The sequence below is a fragment of the Staurois parvus genome, unplaced genomic scaffold (assembly GCF_062004578.1).
Source record: "Staurois parvus isolate SC_StPar_1 unplaced genomic scaffold, SC_StPar_1.0 ptg000293l, whole genome shotgun sequence".
Taxonomy (NCBI): domain Eukaryota; kingdom Metazoa; phylum Chordata; class Amphibia; order Anura; family Ranidae; genus Staurois; species Staurois parvus.
In genome coordinates, this window is record NW_028318089.1 from 705,938 (window position 1) to 720,033 (window position 14,096).

The 14,096-nt window shown below is 42.3% G+C and overlaps 1 protein-coding gene across 2 annotated transcripts in view; it reads left to right on the plus strand.

The window, feature by feature from the left end:
* Positions 1-11,944, plus strand: part of SLC16A5 (solute carrier family 16 member 5) — a 50,232-nt gene extending 38,288 nt beyond the window's left edge. For both annotated transcript variants that reach the window (XM_089682644.1, XM_089682643.1), the window contains exons 4-5: positions 7,928-8,740; positions 11,287-11,944. In XM_089682644.1, coding sequence (XP_089538770.1) covers positions 7,928-8,740; positions 11,287-11,519 — 1,046 coding nt within the window. In that variant the 3' untranslated portion in view covers positions 11,520-11,944. The remainder of the gene's footprint in view (positions 1-7,927; positions 8,741-11,286) is intronic.
* Positions 11,945-14,096: the final 2,152 nt, after the last annotated feature.

The following is a 14,096-nucleotide window of genomic DNA, read 5'->3' on the forward strand; positions in this document are numbered from 1 at the left end:
AAGCCCTCCTGTGTATGGGTTGCCCATTGTTTCTGTCCATGCTCGATCTGATAGTTGATTAAGCTTTGCTCAGTAACAATAAGTGCAGTCCTTGATAATAAACATGATGTCTTTGATAACAGTCAGTGGTCATCTATGCAGTCATTCTCAGCCAGGGTTCTGTGGCACCCTAGAGTTTCTTCAGACATTCAAAGGGTTCCTTAAGCTGTGGCTGATTGAACTCCCATATGATGGTGCCTCCATAGTTCCAGGTCCAACACCACTTGGCAGAGCCAATGGCATGACATCTTATATAATGATCTTATTTAGCTGTGTGTAAGGGTGACATTCTGGCAAGCACTGTAAGGCAGGCATCCTTGCCACTGACCACCAATGTCCCAATGGCCCCATGATGGACTAATCTTAGCAGGGGTTCCCTGAGACTTAAACCTATTTCAAGGGTTCCTCTGGGGTAAAAAGGTTGTGAAAGCTTGGCTATACTGTATTCGACAACAGACCATGCTGTACTTGAAGACAATACATCCCATCCTAGATGACAATCCATATCATTTTAAGAAGCCAGCTATACAGTCCATGCTAACAGTTCATAATACCTCAAAACCCATCCACACTTTTGTAAAAAAAAAACAGTACATACAATTCTTGAAGCCGAACCAAAGAACAAACATTTTATATATTGCAATCCCTAGATGCAATGGCCACATTATTTTCATTTTCTGCCTGTACAGAAATACTGTCCTTGTCACCTCACGTGAAAAAGAAAAAAAGAATCTTAGCTCTCCTCTGTGAACTACCAGTCTCTCCACCCCAAGTTTAGTATAGATGAACAAAACTAACCTGGGTGACAACCATGACTCCTTCCATAGATGCAGTGGAGGAGTGAGTGTGGCCATCCAAAGATAGAAAGTGTGTTATTCACAGGATTATCTAGCAAAAATTAAAGAAAAAATCCTCAAAACAGAAAGCTAATGCAGCCACCTCATCCAAGGACTGGTAACCTGCAATATATTACAGTTTTGTATTTAGTTTTAGATATGCATTAAAGAGGTTCTGTCACTAGGATACAATTATTGTTATTATATAGTACCAACAGTTTGCAGAGCACTCATATAAAGGGAGCTCAGTTTCAATACAAGAGGGATAGGAGCAGGGGCGGACTGACCATTTGGAAACTCGGTCACTGCCCGAGGGCCCAGGGTCAGTAGGGGGCCCCATGAGATGCCCCTGGTACTTTTTTCATAGGCTTTTTTGAGTTTGGGCAAGGACACAGGGGCCCCATGATCCCCTATTGCCCGGGGGCCCCATGAGTTCTCAGTCCACCCCTGGATAGGAGGGCCCTGCTTATAGGAGCTTACAAACTTAAAGGTTGGAGCAGGTGGTACAAAAGATAATAACCTGTAGATAAAGTAACAGCTCAATGTTTATCTGGAGGTGGTGTAGGCTTCCCTGAAGAGATGAGTTTTCAGGGATTTCCTAAAGTATGAGATAACCATACAAATTGGGGTAGGGAGTTTCAGAATATAGGAGAGGCTCTGGAGAAGTCGTGGAGCATGAGATCTGGTGATGAGGAGCACTTTGAACCGTTTATTGAATACTGTAAAAAATGTATTTTGGTATGTTTTGACACTTTTTGATTTCTTTTTTTCTATTAGTTAAAAACACTGCAAAGGTAATAGGAATCCAATTCTTCTAGGATGGTTGAATCTCACGAATTGGCGATGGGCCCCCTCCTGTAACATTTATGCCATATTTATGGTTGTGAATTAAACATTCTCACTCCTTATATAAAATGACAACAAATTATTTTTCTCAATAAATACTTATCTGGATTAAATGGAAACCTTATTTACGGAACGTTTAGTTATAATGATATCCTGATCTTCAGTTCGGAGGCAGCAAGTTTTTCAGGTTTGCCCACACCTTGAATATTGTGCTATAAATGTTGCCCTCCTCCCTACTTTTGGGTTAGGACACTAATGAGTGTATTGTTATTGTTTCAAACATTTCCCACCAAATGGAATGTATCTTTACATTTACAGGCTTACAGTGTATTCGTCTCCTCTAGTGATGTTTTTAAACCTTTCCTACAGTAGTTATTAACAATGGTTGAACCTAATTCCTTCAATGCAGGTGTTTACATGTATTTTTTGGGCTCATCCTTTACAATTAGGTATTTTTGTTATGATGATTAATACATCTTTGGCAAACAGAGCTTGCACTCTATTTAGACAGCAATGATTGCATGCAGACTATTTTCTGGCTGGTGTTGTTGACATTCCATGTATCTATCCGGCAATGGAACGAGGCTCAGAGTGGAGTTAATGGGCCAGTGAATTCTATAATAAATTGACCTACGCATTGTTAATTGGAAACAATGTTGCCTGACACATCCTTAACCTCCCTGGCGGTATGATTATTTCAGATTTTTGGTGCTGAAAGCGGTACCATTATTTTGCATGGAAATATGTCGTTTTTTTATTGTAGGCCTGTCATTTTTAGGAATAACTCACTGAAATCTGTCCAAACAAGAGTCTAGTAAAAACATTCCAGATGTGATAAAACTTGAAACATGAAATCATAAATTATAATTTAATAGTATAATAATAATAAATTTAATTCAATAATATAATCAAACCAAAAACACTGAAATTTGAAATATAGCGCCAAGTTTGCACATCGCTGAGCAAAGTCGCAAAATCGTTTTCAGTGTCTGATGACGAATTTCCCCCACGAATCATCACTCAATTCTGCAAGTGGTTCTAATTTACTATCGCTGTTCTCTAGCTGGTCTAAAACCGATTTTGACCTAAAGGGACGCTTTTTGGACGCCATGGACTTTTCCCAGTTTCCAGGCAGAAAGAACAGTAAAAATGCAGGCAGGGCACAGGACAAAGCAGTAGGGACAAAATGTGTGTGAAATGCTTTGAAACAGCAATGTTTTACTAGGTAATAATCGTTTTAAAAAAAAATGACATTTTTTAAAACTTTCAAATTTGCCGCCAGTTCCAGCGCCTGCACGTCCCGACGTCACAGGAACACGGAAGCCGGATGCCGGCACTAGCCGGAGGAAATGACCGGGGATGCTGCAGGGGACACATCGCGGGAGCGAAGGACAAGGTAAGCTCTGCAGGGACTCCCTGAGCAACGCCGCATGGTAAGCCCGAGTGTAGCTCGGGGGTACCGCTTGTGGTACTGAAATTTTACCCCGAGCTACACTCGGGAATACCGCCAGGGAGGTTAAAGGCCAACTCCACTTTTTTGGAAAAAAAATATAGCATATCAAAAGAAAATATAACATATGCAATTACTACACAAGACATGTGATATAATGTTATTTAGCCTGGGTTCACGCTGATGCGGTCCAGAATTTGCAGTGTTTTCTGTGCGAATTCTGCACCGCAACAGAATCGCACCCCGTTCATGCGAACCGCTGCAGATGTGTATGTTAACAACACCCCGAAATCGGTCCACAAAACGCGGTGCGATGTGCAGAACCAGATCGCATAGGTGTGAATACCAATGCGATCTGATTCTAGTGCGAACCCAAAAAAGGGTCCTGCACATTTTTGGTGCGGATGCGGTGCGATCTGAGCCATACATAATGTATGGCTCAAATCGCACCGCACACAATTCGCATGTGATTTGCACAGGAATGCGGTGCGGTTCCTGTGCAAATCACATGCGATGTACCGCACTGCATGAGTGTGAACCTAGCCTCAGTTACCCTTTCTTTTCAGTCTACAGTTGCTGTAACTTTATGTAAAGCCAGTTGCAATATGGCAACTAACATTTGGTGTACAGAATGCCCCCAGATATGCCATTTCCTGCTTGTGTGATTGGCTCACTGTTGTGCGTCTGTCTGCACTGAAATTCAAATCGAATGTTAGGCATCCCAAGCAATAGGAATTTCAGTTTTTATTGAAATACACCCTAATGGTAAAATACTTCTAAAGGGATGCAAACCCTGCAACCTTCCTCATTAGAACATTGAGGGGTTGATTTACAAAAACTGGAGAGTGCAAAATCTGGTGCAGCTATGCATGGTAGCCAATCAGCTTCTAACTTCAGCTTGTTCAATTAAGCACTGGCAAAAAAAACCTAGTTGATTGGTTTCTATGCAGATCTGCTCCCGATTCTGCACTCTCTAGTTTTAGTAAATCAACCCCTGAGAGTGCACCAGGTGATTATAATGAATCAGACCCTCCCATCCAGAATCAGACATGGTCAAATAGCTATTTCTTCAGAGCAACAAAGGGTTGAAATCTGCTACAAAGATTGGTAAAATTCCAACAACATACATTGAAGGATTTTTTTTAACCACTATCTGTCTGGCCCATGTAGCTAAACGGCTGTACGGGACCTCTGTGTGAGGTCCTGATTCATGTGATCACTGATTGGTCAATCAGTGATCACATGAATAGTAGTAAACAAGATGTCATTCCTGACATCATTGCTTACTATGTGTGAAATTTGTGAATGATCACAGAGGTCACATGCTACAAAGCTATTCACAACAGCCTTGTACCATGTGAAAAGCTGTGACCAATCACAGCTCTCACAGTATTTCTCAATGGCTGCAGGAATGCAGCCAGAGAGGAGTAATGATTGCTTTTACAGCCTTTATGGGTATAAAAACAATCAGTTTAAAAAAAGAAAAAAAAATCTTCATCACCCCCTACAAGTAGTACAGTGTCAATATGGTATGTTAACAAAAAAACCCATAAATAATAATATAAAAAATAAAAGAAAAATGTAAAAGAAAAAATTAGAAAAATTATAATTTTTGGTTATAAACTAATTTGGGGTTTTTTATTCTACTATAAAGATAGATAAATACATTTTGGCCAACATGTTTTCAAAATTTGTGGACTTTTTCATTTATACAGTGAGGAACAGAAGTATTTGAACACCCTGCGATTTTGCAAGTTCTCCCTCTAAGAAATCATGGAGGGGTCTGAAATTCACATTGTAGGTGCATTCCCACTCTGAGAGACAGAATTTAAAAAAAAATTCAGGAAATCACATTGTATGATTTTTAAAGAATTTGTCTAGCACTGCTGAACATAAGTATTTGAACACCTAAGAAACAGCAAGAATTCTGGCTCTCAAAGACCTGTTACTGTACCTTCAAAAAGGCCACCTCTACTCCACTCATTAATCTAACTTAGTAGCACCTGTCTGAGCTCTTTAAAGACACCTGTCCACCCCACAGTTAGTCAGATGCCAACTACTACCATGGGCAAGACTAAAGAGCTGTCAAAAGACACCAGAGACAAAATTGTGGACCTCCACAAGGCTGGAAAGGGCTACGGGGCAATTGCCAAGCAGCTTGGTGAAAATAGATCAACTGTTGGAGCAATTGTTAGAAAATGGAAGAGGCTAAAGACGACTGTCAGTCTCCCTCGGACTGGGGCTCCATGCAAGATCTCACCTCGTGGGGTATCACTGATGATAAGAAAGGTGAGGAATCAGCCCAGAACTACAAGGGAGGAGCTGGTCAATGACATGAAGAGAGCTGGGACCACAGTTTCAAAGGTCACTGTCGGTAGAACACTACGCCGTCATGGTTTCATATCATGCATTGCACGGAAGGTTCCCCTGCTCAAGTCATCACATGTCCAGGCCCGTCCGAAGTTTGCCAATGACCATCTGGATGATCCAGAGGAGGCATGGGAGAAAGTCATGTAGTCAGATGAGACCAAAGTAGAACTTTTTGGTCTAAACTTCACTCGTCGTGTTTGGAGGAAAAGGAAGGATGAGTTGCATCCCAAGAGCACCAACCCTACTGTGAAGCATGGGGGTGGTAACATCATGCTTTGGGGGTGCTTTTCTGCGAAGGGGACAGGACGACTGCACTGTATTAAGGAGAGGATGAATGGGACCATTTATTGTGAGATTTTGAGCAACAACCTCCTTCCCTCAGTCAGAGCATTGAAGATGGGTCGTGGCTGGGTCTTCCGACATGACAACGACCCAAAGCACACAGCCAGGATAACCAAGGAGTGGCTCCGTAAGAAGCATATCAAGGTTCTGGAGTGACCTAGCCAGTCTCCAGACCTAAATCCAATAGAACAGGAGGGAGCTGAAACTCTGTGTTGTTCAGCAACAGCCCCGAAACCTGACAGATCTAGAGGAGATCTGTGCAGAGGAGTGGGCCAAAATCCCTGTTGCAGTGTGTGCAAACCTGGTCAAGAACTACAGGAAACGTTTGACCTCTGTAATTGCAAACAAAGGATTCTGTACCAAATATTAACACTGATTTTCTCAGGTGTTCAAATACTTATGTTCAGCAGTGCAAGACAAATAAATTCTTTAAAAATCATACAATGTGATTTCCTGAATTTTTAAAAAAAATTATGTCTCTCAGAGTGGAAATGCACCTACAATGTGAATTTCAGACCCCTCCATGATTTCTAAGTGGGAGATCTTGCAAAATCGCAGGGTGTTCAAATACTTCTGTTCCTCACTGTATAGCTAAAAAAAAACTCAGTGGTGAATAAATACCACCAAAATAAAGATTTATCTGTCTCAAAAAAATGTTAAAAATGCATATGAGTACAGTGTTGCATGACTGCGCAATTGTCATTCAAAGTGTGATAGCACTGAGAGCTGAAAATTGGCCTGGACTGGAAGGGGGTGAAAGTGTCCAGACTTAAAGTGGTTAAATAAAGGTGAAATCCCAAATACCTGGAGACCCTGCGACTCTGCTGTATGTTGGCCAGCTTCTTTTTTCCTATCAATGCTTTCGGCGGGTTCAGACTTGTAGTAGCATTGACAGACAGATACAACGAGCCTGCAGATCTGCAGTTAGCCTGTGACATCACATGCAGATATGCTGATAATACATACTGCCCTACTGGGAATGAATAACAGCAGAGCGCTCTATCTCCAACTACAGCATGGGGAGCCTACAGCTATCTTCATGGAGTAAAAGAGCTTTTTTAATATGTGGAATTGACAGAAGCTGGTGATTGTGACAAACTCTGACTGTACTCTCCCGGCAGTTGAACGGGTTGGCAGGGGAGTGAAGGAAAAGCGAGTATGTGATGCTGGAAAAATAGGATGAAAGCAAATATGTTGGATTGACCTGCATGGACATAGCACAGGCTAACTGCAAGAATCTGAATATTTTGGTTGTGTTGTGTAGGCATACCTTGACCCCCCGATTTAGCTTTATTTATGTTGCCTGTGCCTAACGCGCCCTGAGTTTCAGAGGTCACCTGAAGCCTCATATTTGCTGCCATCATAGCTGACTGACCTTACAGACCACTTCCCAGCTCCAGAGAGTGTATAACATTGTCAAATATGGCCAAACGTTCCAGGACACCTGACCATCACACTTTCTTATATGGTCATAAATATGTGGACACCCCTCCAACTGATTAAGCTCTGGTGTCTATGATGAAGTGTACTGTTAATGAAACACCATACAAAGACATTTTAGACAATTATCTACTTCCAACCATGTAGAAAAAGTTTGGGGAAGGAACTTTCCTGTTCCAGCTAGCTTCCTAAATACATGGTTTGATGAGGTTGGTGTGAAAGAACTCAAGTGGCTTGCAAAGAACCCTGGCCAACCTTACTAAGCCTCTTTGAAAAGAATTGGAATGATGACTGTGAGCCAGATCTTTTCTCCCAACATCAACCTTACCTCACACATCCTCTTTTTTTGGCTAAATTAACACACATTCCCACAAACACATGCCAAAATCCTGTGGAAATCCTTCCAAGAGTGGAGGCTGCTATGGCCACAAAGTATGTGTGGGCCGCGTATTAATGCTCCTGGTTTTGGAACGGGATGTCCAACAAGCTTATATAGGTGTAATGGAGAGAAGTCAACCAACATTTTGCCATATAATGAAGATTATGTTTCATGGAATTGCCTGGGTTTACATAATAAGTTGTTTAATTTTTCTTTTACTTTTAGGTTTAGGGCTGTCGCTCAGCTTTCAAGCATCAGTCACGGTGCTTGGCTACTACTTTATCAAGCGACGAACTTTGGCTAATGCTCTTGCCTCAACAGGAGCCTCCATAGGCATGGCTCTTTGGCCGCTGATTTCCCAGTACCTCCTAGAGACAATGGGTTGGAGAGGATCCTTTTTGATATTTGGAGGTATATTGCTTAACTGTTGTGTATGTGGAGCAGTGATGAGGCCAGTGAAAGCTCCGCCATCTGCCCCTGTTAAAGACATGTCTTCTTCAATGCACAATGGAACATCTGGTGGTGTAACAGAATTGGAACAGCGAAAAGGAATACAGAGGTACATGGCTTTTGACCTATTGCTTAGACACAGGCGATACCAGATTTACACAATAGGTGTGGCATGGATGGTTCTAGGCTTCGTTTTGCCACTTTTCTACTTGGTACCATATGCAACCAGCAACGGCATAGAGGAAAGCACTGCTGCACTGTTGCTCTCTCTTATTGGTTTTATCAATATTTTTGCACGCCCAGTGGCTGGAATCGTATCACAGCACAAGGTGTTCTCTGGAAAACTCATTTACCTTTTTAGTTGTGCTGTAATTACTAATGGACTCAGTAACCTGGTATGTGCAGTTTCAGCATCATTTCCAGCACTTCTGGCATATTGTGGCCTGTATGGTGTCTCTATGAGTGTAATTGGAGCGCTGGTCTTCCATGTGTTGATGGAAATAGTAGGAATGAAGAGATTTCCTGGAGCTTTTGGACTTTTTACCATCCTTGAAAGTGTTACAATCTTGATCGGACCACCATTAGCAGGTAGGTGTTGAAAGAAAATGTTGTTTTTTAGTAATATAGCCATGTAGTTAATTATGTTGTATACACAGGACACAAGTTGATCTTTTTTTTCAATTTGTTTTTAGGAAATGTAGGCCAAACAATGTATAACCTTGTCCTTGTAGATTAGTTCGTCATAACACTTCTGCGTTCACCAGTAAAGCAGTTTCCAAGTAGCTAGCAAGAAAAACCTGAATTTTAGCATGCCACAACTGAAGTGATAGGCAGTTACTGCAATCAAGTTTACTGCTCAAACTTTTATTTCTCATAGTATAAAATTAAGTATTACAGTATTTTTCGCTTCATAAGACGCACCTAGGTTTTAGAGGACAAAAACACTGTACTAATGGCACTGGGCAGGAAGGGGTTAACATGAGGGGCGATCAAAAGGTTAATTGTGTGCTGTTTCACTGTGTGCTGTGTCCGTGTGCTTCACTGTAAGCACACTGCTTTGCATGGCTGTGCTGTGCCTCACACGCACCCCCTGCCCGGAAATGCAAAATCACACACATACATATATATGTATGTGATTTTGCACACCTGGGCTGGAGTCTGCAGAGTGTTGAGACCAGGGTAGGCTGAGATGAGGGGGTGCTGCAGCTGCACAGAGAAGTGCAAGATTTGTCGGAGGAGTTTTGTTCTCCTGTTTGTGGCCAACTTCTGAGACAGGGAAGGGGATTGGGGGCAAAGACAGGCCTTTCCGCAGCTGCACAGAAAGGTGCAGGATCTGGTGGAGGAGCTCTGTCCTCCTCTTTACTGCTGATACAAGGCGGGGGCGGAGGCAACGGGGTGCCGCAGCTGCAGGAGAGGTGCGAACGCCAGGTGAAATGGCCTGGAGGGCTGGATTTAGCCTGCGGGCCTTGTGTTTGACACATGTGCTATAGGTTATGATAGATGCTTGCAGTAATAATAAGAATAATAATATAACTGAAATTATATATATATTTGCTTGGATTCCTGCCCCAAGATTTGCAGATTAATGTTCCCCAGCATAATTCAGACAATTCTCTATTGTCAGACACAATTACAATAGCAGCACAGTTGCTAAATGGTTAGCACTTCCACCTGGCAGTACTAGGGTCCTTGGTTCAAATCCCAACCACAGCATCACCGGTCTGGAGTTTGCATGTTCTCCCTGTGCCTGTGTGGGTTTCCTCTGGGTACTCCGGTTTCCTCCCACACTCCAAAGACATGCTGGTAGGTTAATTGGATCCTGTCTAAATTGGATCTAGCATGTGTATGTATGAATGTGAGTTAGGGACCTTAGATTGTACACCCCTTGAGGGTTAGGGATTGATGTGAATGTACAATATATATGTAAAGCACTGCGTAAATTGATGGCGCTATATAAGTACCTGAAATAGATAACTCCAAATTCAGGTCTTCTGTATAGCAAAAGCATTTTAAATGCAGTCCATTTTTACTTAAACTTACAATGGCTACTAGCACTAGGGACAATCATTTTTCAACACCCACAGACCCTCAGAAATTACTAATGGGCGTGGCTCACACAGCACCAAATTAAGGGTGTGGCCAAGTTGTGCTTACAGTGGGAGTTGCTTAAAGGGCCATGACTACCTGAAACCTGAACCTACTTACTGTGAGCACAGCGCACATATGCCAATGTACTTGTACTGACCCTTTTAGGAGTGTTGCGTTCAGATTCAGTGGAGGAGTTTCAGGAGGCGGAGTCAGTTCAGGAATCACAGCTTGCAGATAGTAAGGTACCATGGGATATGTAGTCCTTAGTAATTGAAAGTAAACAGCAGAGGAGAAGCTGCAAAGCATGCAGGGAACCCAGGAAGTTGTGGGAAGAGATGGCCAGCAGACAGGCAGAACTCACAACATGAAAGGAGATTTTTCAAGTAAGCCCATATTGGATTGTCAATAATATAACTAATGTTTGTACCAGGGGTGGACTGACAACTCATGGGGCCCCCAGGCAATAGGGGATCATGGGGCCCCTGTGTCCTTGCCCAAACTCAAAAAAGCCTATGAAAAAGGTACTAGGGGCATCTCATGGGGCCCCCTACTCACCCAGGGCCCTCAGGCAGTGCCCAAGTTTCCAAATGGTCTGTCCACCCCTGGTTTGTACTGTTACTACAATGATGTTATAGCAGAACTAAAGTCATTGATTTAACGGTTTCAAAAGACAGTTACGTTCCCAGTAACTGTCACATTTGCTTGTGTTCTTAACCAAAGTGTCAAACCATCCAATTGCTGGTGTCATAACTGATCACATGTGCAGCACCATGGCAGTTGCAGATCAAACAGAGGCCAAGATGGCAGCTTTCTTGGCTGAAAAAGATAGAGCTTAGTTCTACTTTATAAAATGAAAATGTGTTCTGTGATCATAGATCTCCTTTAAATCCCACCCCTTTTGTCTTCCATTAGAAATTGGCTATCTCTACCAAGTAGCTTTGGACTGTGTATATGTTCTAGGCCAAACTTGGTCATTTTCTAAGTTCTGTTGGTTACATTGTTGGTGTTTCAAATTTTTGTTAATGTGTCCACCCCTATTTCTGCAGGTTTCCTTGTAGACATCACTGGAAAATATAGTCTTGTTTTCTACTTCACTTGTATTGCTGTGTGCTCATCCGGACTTTTCATGCTCATAGCCTCCTACATCATTGACAGAAAGGAGACACAATCCAATCAGAAACCTGCGAACATATCAGATGAAAAAGCCAATGACAGTCACAAAAATGTTATCTATCGACCCGCCAAACAGGAGAATTGTACACAAGCCAACTTGGTATGAAGTATGATGTGTTCTCCAAAGACTCATCTAGATTCCATGAAGAGGAGTCATTGTGGACAATGTAAGGTCAGCACTTTCAGTGAGTACTGGGAGTAGTTGGTCATGGTACGTCTTTATAGCGTAGCACAATGCCTACGCTCCAAGGGAGTAAAGGTATGTATAGAAGAAAGAAGCTTGAGCTTTTAGATAGATGAATTTTTTTACTGATGGAGGTGCAAACCGGGTTTTAATAATGAGTATCTCTCTATACCTCCGAAGTAAGCCACGGCTTTATATCAATGGAAACTGTTACAACTTTCTGATTTCGACCTGCAGCACTTAACATACACTGGTATGGATAAAACATAGAGATGAACTGAAATATTACTGGAAAAAAAAAATTAAGATGAACTCCAGGCAGATATTAAAAAACACCAATGGATGCAGTTATGTATTTATTATAAAATTATTTAATGTATATGTAAATGCATGTAGCATAGACATCTGAATTTGACTTAATTTTTGGCCTCCTGTTATCCCCTCTACAGTAACACTTCCACTAAGTGGGACTCGTGTCTGCTGACAAGGAACATGCTGACTGGAGGAAAGAGCAGAGAGATTACCTCATCTGTGTATTGCTGCTCATTCATTTTCAAATCACAGGCTGGGGTGAGGAGGTGTCCAAGCCATGTTGCTTAATTGTAGCAGTAAAATGTCAGGTCAGGTCACCAGATTGGCTATTCTGGGTGGTGGGCCTATGTATACCTCAGGACTAGAATGGACAAGTAAGACAGGTCTCATATATACAGTGAAGGAAATAAGTATTTGATCCCCTGCTGATTTTGAATGTTTGCCCACTCACAAACAAATGTTCAGTCTAAAAATCAAATGCTAGGTGTATTGTAACACTGAGAAACAGAATAGCAACAAAAACGTAAAAGAAATGCATGTCTAACAAATTATGCACTGATTTGCATGTTCATGAGGAAAATAAGTATTTGATCCCCTCTCATTCAGCAGGATTTCTGGTTACCAGGTGTCTTTCATACAGGTAACAAGCTGAGATTAGAAGTAGTCTCTTAAAGGGAGTGCTGCTAATCTCATTTTGTTACCTGTCTAAAAGACACCTGTCCACAAGAGCAATCAAACAATCAGATTCCACACACTCCACCATGGCAAAGACCAAAGAGCTGTCCAAGGATCTCAGGGACAAGATTGTAGACCTACACAAGGCTGGACTGGGCTACCAAACTATCGCCAAGCAGCTTGGTGAGAAGGTGACAACAGTTGGTGCAATCATTCACAAATGGAAGAAACACAAAACAGACTGATCATTTCTGTGTGAGTGGGCAAACATTCAAAATCAGCAGGGGATCAAATACTTATTTCCTTCACTGTATACTTATTCTGTGTAGATAGGTGTTTGCTTTGCTGACCACAGCCCCCTCAACTAACAGTAAAAGTAGCAGATGCAATATGGTATATAACCTGTACATTCCACTCCCAAAGTCTGATGTTCTGTGTTGAACTCCAGCCTTCCCTTCAGTCTTGCACAGTTGTACAGGCTCCTCTTCTGTACTGAAATTGCTTACTCTGATTTCACAGTATGCAGTAAAAGCTGCAACAAGTCAGATAAAGCCTGTCTAGAGGATATCCAACATCATCGAACCCTTTCCGCCCCCTGTCTCTGGCCCATCCTTTTATTTTATTGCATTTCAGTTCTTTCAGTCCTCCAATCCTCTAGATCAGGGGTCTCCAATTTGCGGTCCGAGGGCCAGATATGGCCCTTCGCTACCCTTTATCCAGCCCTTGGGGCACTATTCCTCCCACTAGGACCAACAATGGGGCAGCACTTCTTCCATTGAAACCAATGAAGGTGTACTATTCTTCCCATGAGATCCAATGGTGGCGTACAATTCTTCCCACTAATACTAATGATGGCGCATTATTCCTCCTCCTACTGACCATCAATCCTGAGGCCATGTTTATTCTCACTGATGCTGGGGCCCAGACATTTTATACTCCCACTGGCCCTAATCCGGCCCTCCTAAAGTCTGAAGGACAGTATACTGGCCCTTTTTTTAAAAAACGTTTGGAGACCCCTGCTCTAGACTGAGATCTGTCCATCAAAGAATTTAGATTTTTGCATATCTCTTCTCATGGGCTCCATGAGCCAACCTACTGCTTGCATCAGGGCTTCTGAGAGGAGTACTGAGGCAGACTGCTGTGATGTTTTCAGGAAGCTATCTGTGTACAGTATCTTACTGATCCCTCCCACCAGTTATGATCTGCCTGCATTCCTTAGAGAAGCACAGAGACCCAGTGATGATGCCATTGGGTCTAAAATAAGGTATGTAATGAAAATTCAAGACATGAGAATTAGCAGTACCAGGACAAGAAATGAGGGGAGAGTGTGTCAGCAGAACAGGCACAGACAGCACGAGAAAGCGCTTTGGCCGAAGTTGCCTTTAAGACTCCATTCACACCCGGTGCAACTTGACAGATCAAAGTTGCATGACAAGTCGCATTGTATTTGCATCTATGGAACCAGTCAAATCGGTGCGACTTGAGTCACAGCGACTTTGTAAAAGTTCCCTG